General features: G+C 32.8%; 1 protein-coding gene across 1 annotated transcript in view; it reads right to left on the bottom strand.

The window, feature by feature from the left end:
• The window catches only part of LOC115444847 (fibrinogen alpha chain), a 96316-nt gene extending 74053 nt beyond the window's left edge, over positions 1 to 22263 (bottom strand). The window contains exon 1 of the mRNA XM_037443809.1: positions 21969 to 22263. Coding sequence (XP_037299706.1) covers positions 21969 to 22132 — 164 coding nt within the window. The 5' untranslated portion in view covers positions 22133 to 22263. The remainder of the gene's footprint in view (positions 1 to 21968) is intronic.

The raw sequence follows: 22263 nt of genomic DNA, 5'->3' as shown, positions 1-22263 counted from the left end.
TCTGTTGCATATTCATAATTACGCACATATTGTGTAGTTTCGAATTTGCATTGATCTAAATATAATGGCGCGTGCGCAAAGAAAGAGTGACTGGCAAATACGTAGTTGTTTATTATTATGCTACTATTTAAAGTTTAAAATGTATTGAATTGAAATTTTAATATGAAAAATATATAAGAAATTTAGCGATGTTATATAAATCGTTATATTCAGTAAACAAGAAGATACTTACATAAAAGAAAATATCCACGAAGAAAAACAAAAGATAGAAGGTAGAGAGTAGATCTCTAATGGAAGCAATATAAAAAAAAGCGAGGCAAAGAAAAAAATTATCGTACCAAATACCTTTAACCTACTTTTGTATTTAGCACTACATTTTCTATTCATAAGAGATTTAATCTTCGAAACATCCATGCCAGCAATAACTATAATAAGAAGCATAGATATATAACTATATAAGTACATAGCATGCATTAAGTATCGAAATGGATGTACTCATGCAAATGAACCTTTAGAAGTTTAGATTGTCCGGCAATCTTCAGCACATTGATTACACTTGGCCTTGATAACAAACTGAATCAAATAAGCATAATAATAGCTGAGATGTGGTACTCGTTTATTACTCTGTACTCGACATTTGGCAATCATTGTAAGTTGGCTTTCAGACGCGATTTTGTTCGCAAATTTACGATGCCTCCTAAGTAAACTATCGTATCTGAAGAAATTGCGACTTTCACATTTTAGAGTTTCGTTATCTAGGTACTGTTTACTACCAAAGCTATTTAACTCAAATTTAACAAACGAAAAAACACTTCATTAACAATATTTTATTAACTTTTCTTTAATAGCATTTGAGTAGTACATAACGAAATTTTAAAAAAGTGAATATCGCAATTTTTAGGGGCCATCAAAAAGGGAAGAAAGAGTTATTAGTTCAGGTAATTTTAAGTCCGACGTAATCGGTATCAATTTGGGCGTGAAATATTGCACATATTGCTCGATATTTATCTATAATATTATACATATATAAATGGAATAGAGATTATAGATCGCACATGTATACTCATATTAAATGTAAATATGGACAGTTGCAATTTGTATAAAATTTTGCTGTTAGTAAAGGAATAGGATAACTGTCAGAAATTGTTGCATGCTATTTACTGGTAACCGTATTAAATGAGATTGAACTCAAATGTATAAACTGAATGTACATACACAAATTTATTTTATACTACTTTTGACATAAATTCATTCGTGGTACAGTTCGTATTCTAGATAAAATATACTAAGTATATACTTTCCTATGGTTGTCAGAATATTGGTAATGTGTTTAGTGGTATCATTGCTTCATTACTAAAGCTATTAGCGCAGCGGAAGATCAGCGCTCGTTTCTATCAACATAATATTATTATGCTGAGTTGGGGTCATTTTTGTGACGAGCAAATAGATATAAATGTTTTCTTTTATAATAATAATAATTATTATTTTAATCTTGCTTGTTACATATAAGTATTTTCTTTCTATCTAAAATTATTATAGATATAAATATAACCATGATATACACTTGACCTTTATCCTATCATTACTTTTCCAATAATCACAATTAACGTCTAAACATAAGTATTCCACTCTTTTCTACTCTACTAAAATAAATACAAAAATGTGTATGTTAATTAGAAGTAATCGCGACAACTGCTGAACGAATTACGATGAAATTTATCATAGAGATATACCCTGGATATTCATATGGGTTATTTTCCCGTAAAAGACAACAGTAGACTTTTACATTTACATGGGTGGACCCACAAACAATACATAATCTATAGTATTATATAAAGCTGAAGAGTTTGATTGTTGGTTTGAACGCGCTAATCTCAAGAACTACTGGTTCGATATGACTTTTTGGGTTGAATAGGCTTTTCACCTAGGAATATAACACATAACATCACTCTATAACCAATAAGAGTGCAGCATCAATGAATAATGTTGCAATGCGGGGTAAAAATATTCTTTTTAATAGCTTTCGTTGCGTGCTGTGTGTAAACAGTTAAAGTTACGCAACAATAATATATCACGGCATTTAACCTCTTAAAAATATATTATAAAACAAATTCCCCCACCGTATCTGCCAGCCTGTTTGAACGCGACAAACCCAAATACTACCCAACGCATTTCGATGAAATTCCGTATGGAGATAGTTTGAAACCCTAGGGAGGGCATAGGCTTCTTTCTATCTTGGGACAAAAGATAGCAGGACTTTTATCTGGGAACATACTTACACGCGGGTGAAGCCGCAAGCAAAAGCTAGTAAAATATATTTCTAATTTTATCTTCTCATCACAGTACCTGTGCCACATGATCCAAGAATATTTTAACAGGAAAAAACAAAGTGGAACACAGCACAGCTTCCGCACAATTGTTCTTACGTAAAACGCAGCGGGTATTATAGCATACAATGTGCATTCTTGTCAACTACTGCAACAGAATCATAAGTTTCCATTGAAATATTTTAAACGGTGCAAATATTTAATGAATGCTTTGATTATAAGTCGTGCTTGAGCGTTAAATTGCTCGGAAAACTATGATTCCACTGTGTTGACCGCAGTTGCCCTAAATAAATTCAATAAAGTTGCGTATGTGAGGCCGCGCTTAAATCAAATCAACGATCAATTTATTGCGAGCTAACTTAATCCTAATTCCTAACCATAACTGTAAACTAATAAAAAGTATTCTGAATTTATAAAGTATAATATTACGTTGCCTACAAACCAGTAACTTGGGGAGTTTTATACATTAGAAATAACGTCCTACAGCTTACCTAACCCGTCAAAAGTTAGCTACTTCATCCGCATTTAATTCTTAAGAAGACAATATTTTTTTATAAAAACTTCTTTAAACAAATTGTTTTATTTATTATGTATACAAACACACTAGTTGGAAATACTTATGTTTTTTAAAAGTCTACCTCCTAACGTCCGGCCATCTTTTATTATAGGTATAAAATATAAATATTATAATAACTTTCCTGCCACTTTAGACTACAATCCCACTTAAGTTGTATTTAAAAAAAAAGGATTTTTAATGACTGTTTAACGTTATGATACTGATTTTAATGTTCTTTATTTGTTTGTTTGTTTTTGTTGTGAACCAATAAATTTATTTCGATAAATAGTACTTATACGAACATTGAAAAATATTATCGTAAATTCATGTAAATAAATTTATTATTATATCGTGTAGCATATATTACAGTGGCGAAGCGTCCATACAAGCCGATTCCCACCGGCTTCCCTTTTAGGTTTTCGGTAATACTAAACAAAATATTTAATAGGCAAATATAAATTTACAACATACCAGACAGTGGACAATAATTATAATAGCTTAACTTATTAATTAATGATCACTTAATAATGACATCTATCGGCGAATAGTCCATTGTTTGTTAATTTAATCGATATCGATTACCTATTTTAAATAACGATAGATGGCGCACTTTGTATTTAGTTCCCCAGAAATTCCGTTACCAAAGTGAAATTGTGACGCCACTGGCGCAAGGTAACCCGCTGTCAAGCGGCTTAATGTCGTAGTATGTTTTTAATATAGATGGCAGCACTTTGTATGACTTTCTATGGCAGTGTTTGTCGGAATCGCGCGGAAGATATGGGCAAAGGTAACCCGAGCATTTTCGGCTTCACGTTAACCGACTTTGTATAGTTGTCACTTTTACGTCCATTAAACGTCATAATTTATTATGCTACTAAGTTGCGGTGTTTGTAAATTGTCATATTCATTTTATTTTTTGATAGTTTTGTGATATTAAGTAACCAGCGCTTTGTTTATTTAGAAACTACAAGTAAATATGTATTATAATGGAATTAACTACCTGTGATCAGTTTAATGTTTACCTTTACGTAAGTATATTATTAGTCTGTAATTTCACATATTAGTATTTAGATGGTTAAATATTAAAAGTAGATCTGAAAGTTTTGATTTTAGACATAAAATATGTGTTAGAAGAAAATAAGTACTTACTTGTTATATTTGACTGAATTTAAAACGATACAAGCAAAAATAACGAATAACCTTTCTTTATCATGAAAGTATCTTTTAAACTGTTGGTCTGTTTGACGATCGTGATACCTATTTCTATATGGGGTAATTACATTTAAAGTTTTATTTTGAAAAAAAAAAAGAACAGATATTTATTTGGAGGTAGTGTGGTTATAATTTTAATAGGTACTTACTTTTGTTGCTTTTATAACAAATTAATAGGTAAGTACTTATGTTTGTGATTAATGGAAGGAGAATTATCTACATTTATTGTTCGATTTTATAAATGTTTCAATTATTTACGCATAATAGGTAATTTAGTAGGTATGTCAACGTTAGACGATTTCGAAGCAAGACTAATGCGTTGTCTTAGTTTTTGTTTTCCCATAAATTGCTCCCGATATCTTAACTGACGCCAAATATTTCACACCGGGTTACCTTTAGAAAAATTTCACCCTTCGCCACTGATATATTATCATGTTTTCTCAGAATACTATGTTTACAGCCATGTTTTAGCTCCGTATACCGGCTTTTTTAGGCTGTCTAGATGTCAAAATCACCTGATAGAATCTTTCTACTCAATATAGTGGACGGTACATAACAGGACCAACTAAAGGATATATCGACAGCACGATGCACCTAAAAATAAATTGAATAACTTTTCTAACCACAATAGTTTAAATTCATTGATATTTGATCTTTCATAATTTTTACGTTTATGAAACGTGAGTCAAAACCAATGGTGTTACAAAACGGAACTGACATCTGTTTGACGCGTGTTTCGTAATATTATGTTGAACAGAATGTAGAGCGTAGTATGTATCAAGTAGAGTGCCAGGGAGCTTAGTTTTGTAATTACATAGCCGTCGTAGTTTACTGCCGCGCCGAATTGTGAAAAGCGTGAAGAGAAAACAAGTGGGTCGTAATTATATGAAAACTGTCGCACGTATTTCGATTACGCAAATGAAACCTTTGACATTTTGCGTTTTTGAATGCGTTTACTTACAGAAATGTTGAAAGGTTTCACAAAGGAACAGCGTAGTTAAAAGTTTATAGACCACGATTACTGTCCGCGCAATGCAAAAATAGCATTTTTGTACAATATAATGCTTATCCCAAATCTTTCGCTCATGAATAACTTTTAAATTTTATTTATTTGTAAAAAATATATTTAGTAACAAGATTTTCTATTGACTTGACCGCATGTAACATTTAAGTATTATGCAGGTGAGAGGATACATTATATATAATATACAATTACTGGACAGTACATGACAATGAATGTTACATTACTCTGCGGTTTGTACTCACGTAACCGGACATTTATAAAAGCATAAACATTGTAGAAAGCATATTTTCGACATATTTCACGCGGGGTCATCATTGTTAACAACAAATTACGGGCCAATTTATGTAGAAAAAAGTTGTTAATTTATTTTAATTACTCGATGTCAGCTGCAATTACAATCAGACACGGGTCAGATAAAAATATTTCACAATATTGAGCTGTTTGTTGATACGCCTATGCAATGCAAAAGCAACCAGCATACAAACCGTTCGCCACAAAGAGCTTGACGTGCTGACCCTGTGAAGAAACACGCCCCGGAACTAACTCTATCGTTCCAATATTTATGAAATAACATTTTTAAACCCGGATCGATATAACGCAAATTGTGTTGTAATAATATTTACGCCGAACGCTAATGGTGTCATTATAGCTTTAAAGATGCAGCATACAGAATCTCATTACTCTATTTACCGAAGAAACGATCGGCGGCTTAGTTATTTTTTGCTACTGAGTCGTTTAGCACAGTTTAGTTACTTACTTTGTGTTTTGAAGTATACATTCCCAAAAATATATGTAATAGTTATGGCAACAAGAGTATTTATTAAACTACGTTATGCGCAGTATAACGCTACTAAGTTTAGGATGAATTATCAAAACTCGTTAGAACATTGAATCGCTCTCACATTATATTTTGATATATTTTCTCGTAAACTAAAGAATGCAGAAACTTTGCAAAGTATGACGTAGAATCAATCAATCAATCAATTTCTTTTTGCCTATCGTTAAATAGGTACTGTGATAGGCCCCGCTCTCCTTATGCAATGCTAGATGATGATATCAAAGTAACCTATTTTACGGACCCTAACTGCCTATCTTCTTATGAAATTGTTGAGTCATTACTTTATTTAAAAAAAAGTAATTCAAGTTTATAAAATGTTTATTTTAAAAGCTAACTGCAGACTGATATAGTCACATAATAAAAAATGCAATGAATGCATTAGATAACAATAAAAATCATACGCTTATTGCAATCTGTTGCATATTCATAATTACGCACATATTGTGTAGTTTCGAATTTGCATTGATCTAAATATAATGGCGCGTGCGCAAAGAAAGAGTGACTGGCAAATACGTAGTTGTTTATTATTATGCTACTATTTAAAGTTTAAAATGTATTGAATTGAAATTTTAATATGAAAAATATATAAGAAATTTAGCGATGTTATATAAATCGTTATATTCAGTAAACAAGAAGATACTTACATAAAAGAAAATATCCACGAAGAAAAACAAAAGATAGAAGGTAGAGAGTAGATCTCTAATGGAAGCAATATAAAAAAAAGCGAGGCAAAGAAAAAAATTATCGTACCAAATACCTTTAACCTACTTTTTGTATTTAGCACTACATTTTCTATTCATAAGAGATTTAATCTTCGAAACATCCATGCCAGCAATAACTATAATAAGAAGCATAGATATATAACTATATAAGTACATAGCATGCATTAAGTATCGAAATGGATGTACTCATGCAAATGAACCTTTAGAAGTTTAGATTGTCCGGCAATCTTCAGCACATTGATTACACTTGGCCTTGATAACAAACTGAATCAAATAAGCATAATAATAGCTGAGATGTGGTACTCGTTTATTACTCTGTACTCGACATTTGGCAATCATTGTAAGTTGGCTTTCAGACGCGATTTTGTTCGCAAATTTACGATGCCTCCTAAGTAAACTATCGTATCTGAAGAAATTGCGACTTTCACATTTTAGAGTTTCGTTATCTAGGTACTGTTTACTACCAAAGCTATTTAACTCAAATTTAACAAACGAAAAAACACTTCATTAACAATATTTTATTAACTTTTCTTTAATAGCATTTGAGTAGTACATAACGAAATTTTAAAAAAGTGAATATCGCAATTTTTAGGGGCCATCAAAAAGGGAAGAAAGAGTTATTAGTTCAGGTAATTTTAAGTCCGACGTAATCGGTATCAATTTGGGCGTGAAATATTGCACATATTGCTCGATATTTATCTATAATATTATACATATATAAATGGAATAGAGATTATAGATCGCACATGTATACTCATATTAAATGTAAATATGGACAGTTGCAATTTGTATAAAATTTTGCTGTTAGTAAAGGAATAGGATAACTGTCAGAAATTGTTGCATGCTATTTACTGGTAACCGTATTAAATGAGATTGAACTCAAATGTATAAACTGAATGTACATACACAAATTTATTTTATACTACTTTTGACATAAATTCATTCGTGGTACAGTTCGTATTCTAGATAAAATATACTAAGTATATACTTTCCTATGGTTGTCAGAATATTGGTAATGTGTTTAGTGGTATCATTGCTTCATTACTAAAGCTATTAGCGCAGCGGAAGATCAGCGCTCGTTTCTATCAACATAATATTATTATGCTGAGTTGGGGTCATTTTTGTGACGAGCAAATAGATATAAATGTTTTCTTTTATAATAATAATAATTATTATTTTAATCTTGCTTGTTACATATAAGTATTTTCTTTCTATCTAAAATTATTATAGATATAAATATAACCATGATATACACTTGACCTTTATCCTATCATTACTTTTCCAATAATCACAATTAACGTCTAAACATAAGTATTCCACTCTTTTCTACTCTACTAAAATAAATACAAAAATGTGTATGTTAATTAGAAGTAATCGCGACAACTGCTGAACGAATTACGATGAAATTTATCATAGAGATATACCCTGGATATTCATATGGGTTATTTTCCCGTAAAAGACAACAGTAGACTTTTACATTTACATGGGTGGACCCACAAACAATACATAATCTATAGTATTATATAAAGCTGAAGAGTTTGATTGTTGGTTTGAACGCGCTAATCTCAAGAACTACTGGTTCGATATGACTTTTTGGGTTGAATAGGCTTTTCACCTAGGAATATAACACATAACATCACTCTATAACCAATAAGAGTGCAGCATCAATGAATAATGTTGCAATGCGGGGTAAAAATATTCTTTTAATAGCTTTCGTTGCGTGCTGTGTGTAAACAGTTAAAGTTACGCAACAATAATATATCACGGCATTTAACCTCTTAAAAATATATTATAAAACAAATTCCCCCACCGTATCTGCCAGCCTGTTTGAACGCGACAAACCCAAATACTACCCAACGCATTTCGATGAAATTCCGTATGGAGATAGTTTGAAACCCTAGGGAGGGCATAGGCTTCTTTCTATCTTGGGACAAAAGATAGCAGGACTTTTATCTGGGAACATACTTACACGCGGGTGAAGCCGCAAGCAAAAGCTAGTAAAATATATTTCTAATTTTATCTTCTCATCACAGTACCTGTGCCACATGATCCAAGAATATTTTAACAGGAAAAAACAAAGTGGAACACAGCACAGCTTCCGCACAATTGTTCTTACGTAAAACGCAGCGGGTATTATAGCATACAATGTGCATTCTTGTCAACTACTGCAACAGAATCATAAGTTTCCATTGAAATATTTTAAACGGTGCAAATATTTAATGAATGCTTTGATTATAAGTCGTGCTTGAGCGTTAAATTGCTCGGAAAACTATGATTCCACTGTGTTGACCGCAGTTGCCCTAAATAAATTCAATAAAGTTGCGTATGTGAGGCCGCGCTTAAATCAAATCAACGATCAATTTATTGCGAGCTAACTTAATCCTAATTCCTAACCATAACTGTAAACTAATAAAAAGTATTCTGAATTTATAAAGTATAATATTACGTTGCCTACAAACCAGTAACTTGGGGAGTTTTATACATTAGAAATAACGTCCTACAGCTTACCTAACCCGTCAAAAGTTAGCTACTTCATCCGCATTTAATTCTTAAGAAGACAATATTTTTTTATAAAAACTTCTTTAAACAAATTGTTTTTATTTATTATGTATACAAACACACTAGTTGGAAATACTTATGTTTTTTAAAAGTCTACCTCCTAACGTCCGGCCATCTTTTATTATAGGTATAAAATATAAATATTATAATAACTTTCCTGCCACTTTAGACTACAATCCCACTTAAGTTGTATTTAAAAAAAAAGGATTTTTAATGACTGTTTAACGTTATGATACAGATTTTAATGTTCTTTATTTGTTTGTTTGTTTTTGTTGTGAACCAATAAATTTATTTCGATAAATAGTACTTATACGAACATTGAAAAATATTATCGTAAATTCATGTAAATAAATTTATTATTATATCGTGTAGCATATATTACAGTGGCGAAGCGTCCATACAAGCCGATTCCCACCGGCTTCCCTTTTAGGTTTTCGGTAATACTAAACAAAATATTTAATAGGCAAATATAAATTTACAACATACCAGACAGTGGACAATAATTATAATAGCTTAACTTATTAATTAATGATCACTTAATAATGACATCTATCGGCGAATAGTCCATTGTTTGTTAATTTAATCGATATCGATTACCTATTTTAAATAACGATAGATGGCGCACTTTGTATTTAGTTCCCCAGAAATTCCGTTACCAAAGTGAAATTGTGACGCCACTGGCGCAAGGTAACCCGCTGTCAAGCGGCTTAATGTCGTAGTATGTTTTTAATATAGATGGCAGCACTTTGTATGACTTTCTATGCCAGTGTTTGTCGGAATCGCGCGGAAGATATTGTCAAAGTTAACCCGAGCATTTTCGGCTTCAAGTTAACCGACTTTGTATAGTTGTCACTTTTTAACGTCCATTAAACGTCATAATTTATTATGCTACTAAGTTGCGGTGTTTGTAAATTGTCATATTCATTTTATTTTTTGATAGTTTTGTGATATTAAGTAACCAGCGCTTTGTTTATTTAGAAACTACAAGTAAATATGTATTATAATGGAATTAACTACCTGTGATCAGTTTAATGTTTACCTTTACGTAAGTATATTATTAGTCTGTAATTTCACATATTAGTATTTAGATGGTTAAATATTAAAAGTAGATCTGAAAGTTTTTGATTTTAGACATAAAATATGTGTTAGAAGAAAATAAGTACTTACTTGTTATATTTGACTGAATTTAAAACGATACAAGCAAAAAATAACGAATAACCTTTCTTTATCATGAAAGTATCTTTAAACTGTTGGTCTGTTTGACGATCGTGATACCTATTTCTATATGGGGTAATTACATTTAAAGTTTTATTTTGAAAAAAAATAACAGATATTTATTTGGAGGTAGTGTGGTTATAATTTTAATAGGTACTTACTTTTGTTGCTTTTATAACAAATTAATAGGTAAGTACTTATGTTTGTGATTAATGGAAGGAGAATTATCTACATTTATTGTTCGATTTTATAAATGTTTCAATTATTTACGCATAATAGGTAATTTAGTAGGTATGTCAACGTTAGACGATTTCGAAGCAAGACTAATGCGTTGTCTTAGTTTTTGTTTTCCCATAAATTGCTCCCGATATCTTAACTGACGCCAAATATTTCACACCGGGTTACCTTTAGAAAAATTTCACCCTTCGCCACTGATATATTATCATGTTTTCTCAGAATACTATGTTTACAGCCATGTTTTAGCTCCGTATACCGGCTTTTTTAGGCTGTCTAGATGTCAAAATCACCTGATAGAATCTTTCTACTCAATATAGTGGACGGTACATAACAGGACCAACTAAAGGATATATCGACAGCACGATGCACCTAAAAATAAATTGAATAACTTTTCTAACCACAATAGTTTAAATTCATTGATATTTGATCTTTCATAATTTTTTACGTTTATGAAACGTGAGTCAAAACCAATGGTGTTACAAAACGGAACTGACATCTGTTTGACGCGTGTTTCGTAATATTATGTTGAACAGAATGTAGAGCGTAGTATGTATCAAGTAGAGTGCCAGGGAGCTTAGTTTTGTAATTACATAGCCGTCGTAGTTTACTGCCGCGCCGAATTGTGAAAAGCGTGAAGAGAAAACAAGTGGGTCGTAATTATATGAAAACTGTCGCACGTATTTCGATTACGCAAATGAAACCTTTGACATTTTGCGTTTTTGAATGCGTTTACTTACAGAAATGTTGAAAGGTTTCACAAAGGAACAGCGTAGTTAAAAGTTTATAGACCACGATTACTGTCCGCGCAATGCAAAAAATAGCATTTTTTGTACAATATAATGCTTATCCCAAATCTTTCGCTCATGAATAACTTTTAAATTTTATTTATTTGTAAAAAATATATTTAGTAACAAGATTTTCTATTGACTTGACCGCATGTAACATTTAAGTATTATGCAGGTGAGAGGATACATTATATATAATATACAATTACTGGACAGTACATGACAATGAATGTTACATTACTCTGCGGTTTGTACTCACGTAACCGGACATTTATAAAAGCATAAACATTGTAGAAAGCATATTTTCGACATATTTCACGCGGGGTCATCATTGTTAACAACAAATTACGGGCCAATTTATGTAGAAAAAAGTTGTTAATTTATTTTAATTACTCGATGTCAGCTGCAATTACAATCAGACACGGGTCAGATAAAAATATTTCACAATATTGAGCTGTTTGTTGATACGCCTATGCAATGCAAAAGCAACCAGCATACAAACCGTTCGCCACAAAGAGCTTGACGTGCTGACCCTGTGAAGAAACACGCCCCGGAACTAACTCTATCGTTCCAATATTTATGAAATAACATTTTTAAACCCGGATCGATATAACGCAAATTGTGTTGTAATAATATTTACGCCGAACGCTTCTGGCATAATTTTTGACACTTTAGACTGCAAGAAAATTACCACATAAATGATATAATACACCCACACACCGATACCAACGATGGATACTTGGTCACGGATCGTTAAAACAATCCTTATTTAATATGCATCTGGGTTGCCGAGCGTGAATCTCCTAATGATTGAAACGACAGCAACGGTAATCAGACCCGTTTCAGAGCTTGCATTAAAATGAAATAACGTATCATTTGTTATAACAATAATTACAGTAATGTAGTATTGGATCGGTGCTTGTCCTTGTTATAGATACATACGCTATATAACAACAGCCGGCGATATCGTCACACGCCCAGATACTCCTTCCTGTATCAACATGAGTCGACATTGACATTTAGACGGAACAGTGGACTGCTCAGCCTGTGAGCCGTTCGACCGCGCGGCAGTCCGGCCGACACGACACCTACAAACATACGCTAACCAGACATCGTTACAAAGGCTACACTGAAAAATGTTCCCTTTATGTACATTTTTATTCAATTGTAAAGTTCATGATGCTTTACATTCGCTTGCTGAGCTCGTCCTTGGCCGATAGATTGTCCCTTCGAAACGAGCCGGCGCGCAAGCTCGTAACAAGTCGAAGCGGTTAATTAGCAATTTAATGACGGCACATCTAAGTTTCCTCCCAAGGATCACGTCCAAGGTCTTTGTCTACGATCGATATCGTAGGCAGCAGTGGAGTTAGAGATAATTAGCACCAGAGCAACAATACATGCGCGTAACCTTGATCTCGTTTCGTGCGCAGCGCCGCTATCGTCCACCTGTTTACTCGCCGAGCTTAGAAAAAAACGCCCAAGAGCACTTACTCGTAGAAAGGCTCGGCAACTTACATCTTGTTACATTAAGTCTAATTTCGTGATAATTATAGTGCACAAGAACACTAAAATTGTTATTGTAAAGAGTATTATTAAGGATCAAATATCGCATTTATTATGTGGTTAATAAGAGCAATTTAGTAGAATATTTGCTATCAAAATGGATGTTTCGTAATTTTCTCAGAAAGCGGTTCGTGCATACACTAACCGGCGACTGCAGTATAGCTAGGTCTGCGTAAATAAGATAGATAATTATAAAGTCAGATTACTTCGATACTAGCAGACGGCGGCGTCGCCCGCGTCGTTGCGTTAATTTTACATAATTTTGTTACGAAAAGAACAGTTAATGTCAAAGAGAAGAAATACGAGGCTATTAGGTTTTCTTGCATAGGGTTGTAGTGTGTGGATTACAGTTCGAAATCCGACTGCATCATCTATTGGGATCCAAAATCTTGAGCTACAAATTACATCACAAAAATCGAGATGCCTCAAAACTAACTGACGCTGGTAGCATCTGGTTAAATAAGATGCCCAATATACCAATTGCCATGTGACTGTAGCCGTGTTTATTCCAAAGCTTATCTAATTGAAATTATCGCAAGATCATTTATAAAAAATACCACAAAAAGTTCTAAACGCATCTTAAAGCATATAACAGTTCAACACTACCTTGACACCTCAGTAATTTTCATATTATAGAGATGTGATCAAATGTCAGACAAAAACTAGAATTTAATTTTATATCATATTGTGTAGCGTATTAAAAACATTATTACAGATTGATGTTTTAATAGAGATCAGTATGTCAAATAGCAAAACAACATACCCAACACCCAATTTGGTTACAGCATACTAATAAAAGATTACTGTTTCAAACGAAAGGTATTCACTTAAGAACTCGCTTACCTACAATATATACATGTATGATGTAAGACACCTATTTATTTCTTGTTAATATACAATGACATATAATATTATTGGTTGTGAGCTTTTATTGTTTAATATATGTTAACTGACAGAGCAAGGATAAATATCTCGATACAGTTCAATCAATGTCTGTATTTTCCATCTAAACTGGTAGTGTTCCACTTTACTATACATATTAGATAGGGCGTTTACGTTTAAGATTTCATTACAAAAAAGGTTTTCATGTTACATCTGTTTAAATTCAATGTCGGCCTGTACGTCAATTAAATACATTACTCATAACATTTTATTGGTCGAATTCCATTCGTTCGATTTAGATCTAAATGGGTTATTTACGCATTCAATTTCACACATTATTAATAATATAAAAAGGGATATGATTCTAAAATCTTGCGGATGAATTTTAATGTTTATGTTTGTATTCTCTTAAACCATTGTAGTAAATAAATAATAATTAAAATGTAACTTTTCAATTAAATTATAATTATATCGACTATTCTGACTGTAGCGAGACGCGTTGTTATAATTTTAAATGGGATCATTCTCGAGGTTAAGAGACTAAATTACACTTACGATATAAATCTTGCAATTTTAGTTTTAAAACTTTGACACCGTAATAAGAAAAAACACCGGACACGTGTAAGATTTAGTCGCGCAGCAAAAGATCCAAGCTAACTTGTAGGTAATGTATCTGAGTATATAAGTTCAAACTTGACTTTGACGACGATCTACACGGTTGTACTAACGGTAAATAATAAAATTATACTTAATAGTAAATATGATTTTTTGTTAATAGAGTACGTATTTACGTTTTTAATTTTTTTCTTAACATGTGGCTTTTTGTCAAATTTAATGATTCTATATTCACGGGAAGGACACTATAAGTTTTTATTTCCTTGTGCAATCCCAAAATATGCGAAAATATGTTATATGAAAAGTAATCAATATTTGGTCGCGTTGACTTACATATTAATTAGGTCAAAGCTGAAAAAGATACCGTAGAGCCGAATATTTGATATAAATTTCAACTTGATACTTCTTTGCGTTTCTGAGTAATAGGGTCTTCACCGACAGACAGACAAACAAGTGGTGCTATTAGAATTCTTCTTGAGGAACGGAACCTTTTAAATATTAATCGTATTAATCGTATCAATAAACCCCTTCATCTACATTATATTTAAAAAGTTTCCATTTAATGACTTAGGCATGAAATTTTGATTAAATTAATGTAATTATACTAGTATAATATAGACCTTGGATATAGATCGACACAAAAAAATATCTATCGTTAAATGAATGTTTAATTTACTTTTCAAATAAAATCACAAATTGTGTAATTTCCTGTAGGAATAAAAACAAATATATTTCGCTGAATTAAGCACAAAAAATTAATAACTTGCTTGGATACTGAATCGAATGTACTGTAGGAAGTGAATGTGGCCATGATAATGTACATTGTACGTAACATTAGCGTGCAGCTGTTCTAAAACTGGCTTTATTGTCATGCTTTACTGGTGGTAGGTCTCTCATATGTGAGAGTCCGCCTGTGTAGGTATCACCGCAATGTCTATATCGCCAAGCAGCAGTGTGTAGTCACTGTTGTGTTCCGGTTTGAAGAACATTGTAGCCAGTGTTACTACTTGACTAAACATCTCACGACTCAGGATGGCGAGCGCAGTGGAATTACAAACGATATTTTTAATTCAAGGTGTTGGATGGAGTTACTACAGTTTTTAGGCGGTCGTATCGTTTACCATAGGGCGAATGGCAAGATCGTCTATTCGAAGTAATAAAAAATGCACACGTCCCTTTCGCATTGAGCAGTAAAATAAAATTATAACATTATGCCTTAAATATATAATCTTGGGTAAATGGCAATTTGTAACAATTAATTATAGAACTCATAACTCATTCAGTGCACACTGCTCTATTACCGTACTGCAGATTCAATCTCAAGAAAGTAGTATTATTCATTACTAGCTTCTGCTCGCAGCTTCGCCCGCGTGGATTTCGGACTTCAAAAATGGAGGAGATGCTCAATTTGCAGGGATGTTTTTTTAAGTATGGTGGTATGCAGGTGGTCCGATTGTCCTGTCAGGGTCTGATGATGGGATCCTGGTGAAATCGAAGGAAGCTTATAGCATGATTCAGTATTCACGCGTGATGGCTTATTATTAGCGTATTTCATGTATAACTTTGGTGTTTCTATACCGATTTCTATGATTCTTTTTTATGGAATATTTAATAATGTTAACTTTTTTAATTAGGGATGACTGAGAGTGTTATAAACGTAAGAGTAGACAAATATAATGAGAAAGCTTCGAACTGCTAAGCTATCGGAAGTTACACGTGTTATTGTGAGTCAACCATAAAAGATAAACATATGCTGTCATGGGATATTTTTTACATGATTTTAAGGAGAACATTTCTGTCATACATGATTTCTGTGTAGCTTTAACCATTAAGGTTGCACACGCGACGGAAGATTAAAAAATGGAGTAACTTCTCCCGTTTTCCCAACATTTTCCTTCACTGCTCTGCTCCTATTAATTGTAGCGTAATGAAAAGTATACTATAACCAGCACAGGAGTATGACAAATAATTGTACCAAGTTTCGTTAAAATCCGTCGAGTAGTTTTTGTTTCTATAACGGTTATACAGACAGACAGACAGACAGACAGACAAAAAATTTACTAATTGCATTTTTGACATCAGTATCGATCCCTAATCACCCCCTGATAGTCATTATGGAAATATATTTCATGTACAGAATTGACCTCTCTACAGATTTATTATAAGTATAGATAGATAGAAGATAAAAATACTTAATTGCTAAACTGAGAGTTAAATTAGGTTAAATTAACTTAGTGGTAGTAAAACTTACTTACTACTAAAGTTACTACAAATAGTAAGTGTATGGTTTCAAACGATCAACTTTTTACTGATAGTTGTATTTATGTACGTTAGAATAAATAATCTTAATTTATATTTTCATAGAAATTAAATGAAATACATAAAAAATGTGACTTTTGTACAGCCCATCGTTCATAGACCTTTTGAATTCTTTGGTGTAACAGTGGACATCATTACTATCACAAATTGTTATTCGAGGTAATCCATTTATTTTGGGCTGCCATAACCTCAACCTCAGAGCTTGATGTATTTAGCATGAGATTATACACAAGACATCACATAGTACATAACACTTTACATGCAGGCTACTTTTTTGCAAACACGATGAACTTACAATGTTTTGACATCTATCCAATTAAATATGAAACGATTATCCAGAGATGACATTGCGGTCGCTCCCTCTTGTATTGTTTTATTGTTATAGCTGACCCGACACACGTTGTCCTGTCTTAAGGCGATACCTCAAGGTCCATTTTCATACATTTTGTTTCACCTTTAATCTGGGTAACTAAACAAGTATTGGCAAGTAAAGAATTTAAATTCACGTCTAGTTAGTGATTAGTTCTCGCAGTTGAAGAAAAACGTAAAATAATTAATAATCATGGATATTTCGGCCTTTAAAATTTAATATGACGAAATTTTAAAGGCAGAAATATCCATGATTATTAATTATTTTTACGTTTTTCTTTCAACTGCGAGAACTAATCACTAACTAGACGTGAATTTAAATTCTTTACTTGCCAATACTTGTTTAGTTACCCAGATTAAAGGTGAAACAAAATGTATGAAAATGGACCTTGAGGTATCTCCTTAACTATGAATTTGCAGCACGCATTGTGTCAATCGCTGACAGTTATTTCAAACAATTGACAGTTATATAAATTAATATTTTCGTTAAGTTTTCTTAAATTTTCTAATTTTCCGCGCAATTTTTTGAATTTTTTCTTTCATAAGAACCTTCTCCTGACAATAACAAACACAACAAAAAAAATAATGAAATCGGTCCAGCCGTTCACGCGTGATGGTGTGACCAAAGGAAATAGGGATTCATTTTTATATATATATATATAGATATCGCAGTGCTTATTCAGTTGGCTTAACATACGCTACCTTATTGTAAAAACTAAACTGGAATGTGTGATATTTAGTTTTACTTTATTTTAAAGCAAACATTGTTGTTTGATTCCCGAATAAATACAAATAAATAAATATCACAGATGGCAGAACTCATAACGTATAATTTTGTTGGCTATGTGTTGGTTAATATTTTGGATAGTTACCAAGTGAATTCTCATATCGAATGTTAATCAGTGTGACATGACGTGAGCAGTGAGCGCACGGAATCAAGTAACACTGGAATCGGTCGATTAGCACGCTTATTATAGATAATGCAATAATTTCATTTGTTTCCTTATTGTTACTTATAATTTCACACATTGTGGAATAAACACGTCATCTTCACGCTTTTACCGTTGCGTGTACTAAGGAATGCAGCCGTAGAGTTCCGAAATCAACTAAATCCGTCGACGTATATTTAAAAGCATAGTGTTGAATATACGGATAATATAAATATGTCAGGTGAGGGGGCTCTATTCCTATTACGGGGGAGAATCAGTCTTCTTGCAATCTCGGGCGTTCCAACGGAAGCACAGCTTTGATAGCCGTGTAGTTAGATAAGGGATTTTTACAGTCTTACCTATGAGACTATCGAAGCTATCCTTCGAATAGAATGCCAGTAATTGCAAAAACACAGATTCGCCTCTATAAACGTAATAGGCCTTCCTGACTCCATGTCTAAATTTGATAATCATGGTATCCAGTTCATAACTACTTAGTGCAGCTATTATAACACTAAAGGAACTTTTTTAAACGTCAATTAATAATCGTGATTTTTATTTAGCCTGATTAATTATTCTAAATAAATAAAGTAAATATATAATTATAAATAAATAAATAAAGTCTTTATAAGATATGAAAGTTCCAGACATTATTTAATGTTTACAAGCTCTTCAACGTTTCTGTTTTGCACCAGATCCGTGTTAGATTCGTTTGGCCGGCAAAGTTGGTAAAACTGTACATAACTGATGTCCTCTTCAGGACTACGCAGATATCTCCTAAACCGTGTCTTCCAGGAAAATAGAGTGATGATATCGACTAAGGGTTAAACACTTTTGCAGGAAAACGGAGTTAAAAATCCAGCCCCCGGTTGTTCACAATAAATTATCGAGTGAATGTAATCTTATTGCAATATTCAAAGGCCTTTATTTAAGCATTTAAACGCAAAATCCATCGTTCATAGCAATTAATAACGTTTAACATTCGTTGGGTATGCTTACGATAGCCTTGGCAAGAATATTTAGATCAACAAAATTCCTATCTATATTGAACGCAAGCGCATCATCTTTTATTCAAATAAGTTGGATATTATTTTAATATGTTTCTTTGTTTTGAGGTGGATTATTAATAGGTATAAAAACTTTAAAAATGACGGACTGACTAACAATAAGAGGGACTATTAACTTAGTAGTTTTCAGATAAAGAATCAAAATTGTCCTAAAGGGCTTGAGTTTCTCTTTTACCACAAACTATTATTACAAGAACATCCCGACAAATATAAACATTTTATTCAGGAAAATCATCTACAATAATTAATTATTTATAACCATTATTTTCCTGTCAACGTAAATTATAACTTTTTATAACGCATAGGTATTGGCTGCTTCGTTGAAATCTAACACTCGGCCAAACTACTGCAGACACTTAAAGCGTAAGAAATCAAATATATACTTATAATGATCTAAAACGAAATGATAAATTCTTGAATTCATAAAAAATAATTTCTAATGCATTCGTAAAAAAAAGTCACGTTTTAAATATGAATGAACACAATTATGCAGACAGAGATTTCAAATGAATATAAATATTAACGTAAAGTGTCAAACTGTAAATAAATAGTAGGTATCTACCGCATCTCACATGTGCTGTGTACTAGTGATAAAATAAATAAACATTTAAGGCCCAGAGGCAGTGGCGCGGAACGAATGTATTATCATTAAATCATCATTACGATTATATATTAAATCATTTCATTACACCGACAACTACAAACATTTATATATTTTGACCTGGATTAGACGAACCTTCGATTTATTATTTTTATCATTAAATTTATATAAAGAAATGTACTTTATATTTGTATAGTTCGTGATAATATACATGATAGGCCAAAATCCATGTTATCTTTTTGACCACGATTTTATTATTTGTATTATTATAATATTTTGTAAGGATAATAAACATTAAAAATCATTTTTCTATGTTTATACTTATACATTTATTATTTTGATTTATAATAAATTTTAAACCTTAAATGCTCTTATCGAAAGTTGTTTCGTGCTTAGTGCGCATAAAGCCTACATAATAATATAAAACAAATCTATATACGCAAATCTCGTATGTTCATCACTTATAAACATATCAAAACATAAACATGTCAGAAACGGTTCATTAAAACAAGTATTTTATATATGTATAGAAATCAATTATTTCCAATTTAAATTAAAATAACGTAATAATTTTAAAGTTTTCAAGGTTTCTTGGACATATTTTGATTTACAATATCGTGTGAGCGAAACAAGATTCACAGTCAACATTAATGTATGAGGCTAGGGGTCAGGCACAGGGTAACGAAATCTTGACAGCGCGACACTAATTGTGGGAGCTATCGAAACAAGGAAATCAATATTCACAGTGGTCAGCTAGCGGTGGAAGCGACAGATTTGTTAAAACTTTTAACGTTATTGAGGTTAAGTATTTGATACGCAGATCATGTTTTCTGCATTTCTAAACTTCAATTAGTCATGCCAAATCCCATGTTAAAAATAAGGAAACTGAAGTTTCAAATAAGTACTCATGATTATAAATCTATATACGACCGTAGAACTATCCGACCGCACAATTATTGATTACATACGTTTTTCATCTAATTGTGCTGTTAATGTGGAGGGTCTCACATACCAACTTCATATATCAAGGGTATGGGTGAAACAAAGTTTGTAAGTATCGAATACACATAGATTACATATATAGTCTTCAATCGTTTGTAAATGTTTACTTCTCTAATCTGCGCAATTTTTAATGCAGATTTCCTATGAATATGTTAATTACGCGTATGAATTAATTCTTTATGTTATTTGTATCATTTTATAACTGAATATTATTGAGCATAAGCGAAAATCTATATCTTCTAAACCATTTAAGTATTAAGTATACAAAAATACCATATAAAATTACCCGGAAAATATATGTGAAATAAAAAAAATTGCAACACAAGCCGACGTGGATTTTGAAAGCCTTTATAAGGTTTGTTTATTCATTTATCGTTACAAAATTCGACGTTCTATCGATTATAATTTATTTATTCTTTGTTGCGCAAAAATTGGTCATCATAATACAATATTATATGGTTTATAATTATATTAGTAGAGGTTTAAGACGTTGGTGAACAGAATGTTTTCATAATGCTAGAACTTTGTAGGTTCATTACAATTAAGGTTGGCATTACTGGAGTATGAATATATACGATGAAAGTAATATCCATAGATTGCTAAAGGGTTCCCAGGTGATATTTAAAATATCGTCTAACTTGTTGCTTCGCGTGTTTTAAACAGCTGATGCGTATTGCCTCCAATGACAATTTTGCAAAAGTCATATAATATTACAAAATGAATAATAACACAGAAATTGGGGCACGACATTTCATTAATATCGCGTTTACACTCGCAACTATCTATAGCAGTCGTACTTGACAAGTTTATGCACAAAAGCTTGTGTGCTCGCTTGCAAAGTTGCTTAACAACGGACCTACACTAGAACCATAATAATATCAATTCTCTTTAATATCTTATAACTGCTATTCATAGACATTTAACTCAATCAACTGACATCCAATTTCGTATCGCTGTGCCTACAGGCCAAATTATATAACAGAAAGTACACATAAATCAATGACATGTTGGTAAATAGGAGTTGATGGCCGCGGGTACATGATGTGTGCAATCACATGTGATAACAAACGCCTTCATTAGCGTCGGCAGCCAGCTGGTGTCCGGCGCGCGCGAGATTGCCGCCGCACAAGGGTGGTATCTACTGACCTGTTCCTGACCGAAGACCTGGCGGCGAGGGTAAGATTCCTCTGCGGCAGACGCGGCACCGCCGAGGGTTGTGGCGGGGGTGCGGGCGGCGAGGTGCGAGGCAATCGGCTACCCGCCGCCGCCGCGCCCGCGGCTAGCAACACCACCATCCACCACCTGGACATCACGGACGCACGGATACTGTACGCACGACACGCGGCACGCTCGAAAACGTACTGTCCCGCCGGCGGCTTACCGACTCACAGCGTGGTACGCGCGCCCATCGACGTTCACTTTTGTTGTGCCAGCGGCGGCC

The sequence above is a fragment of the Manduca sexta genome, chromosome 27, assembly GCF_014839805.1.
Source record: "Manduca sexta isolate Smith_Timp_Sample1 chromosome 27, JHU_Msex_v1.0, whole genome shotgun sequence".
NCBI classification, from domain to species: Eukaryota; Metazoa; Arthropoda; class Insecta; order Lepidoptera; family Sphingidae; genus Manduca; species Manduca sexta.
This window is presented reverse-complemented; position numbering and strand designations above follow the sequence as displayed.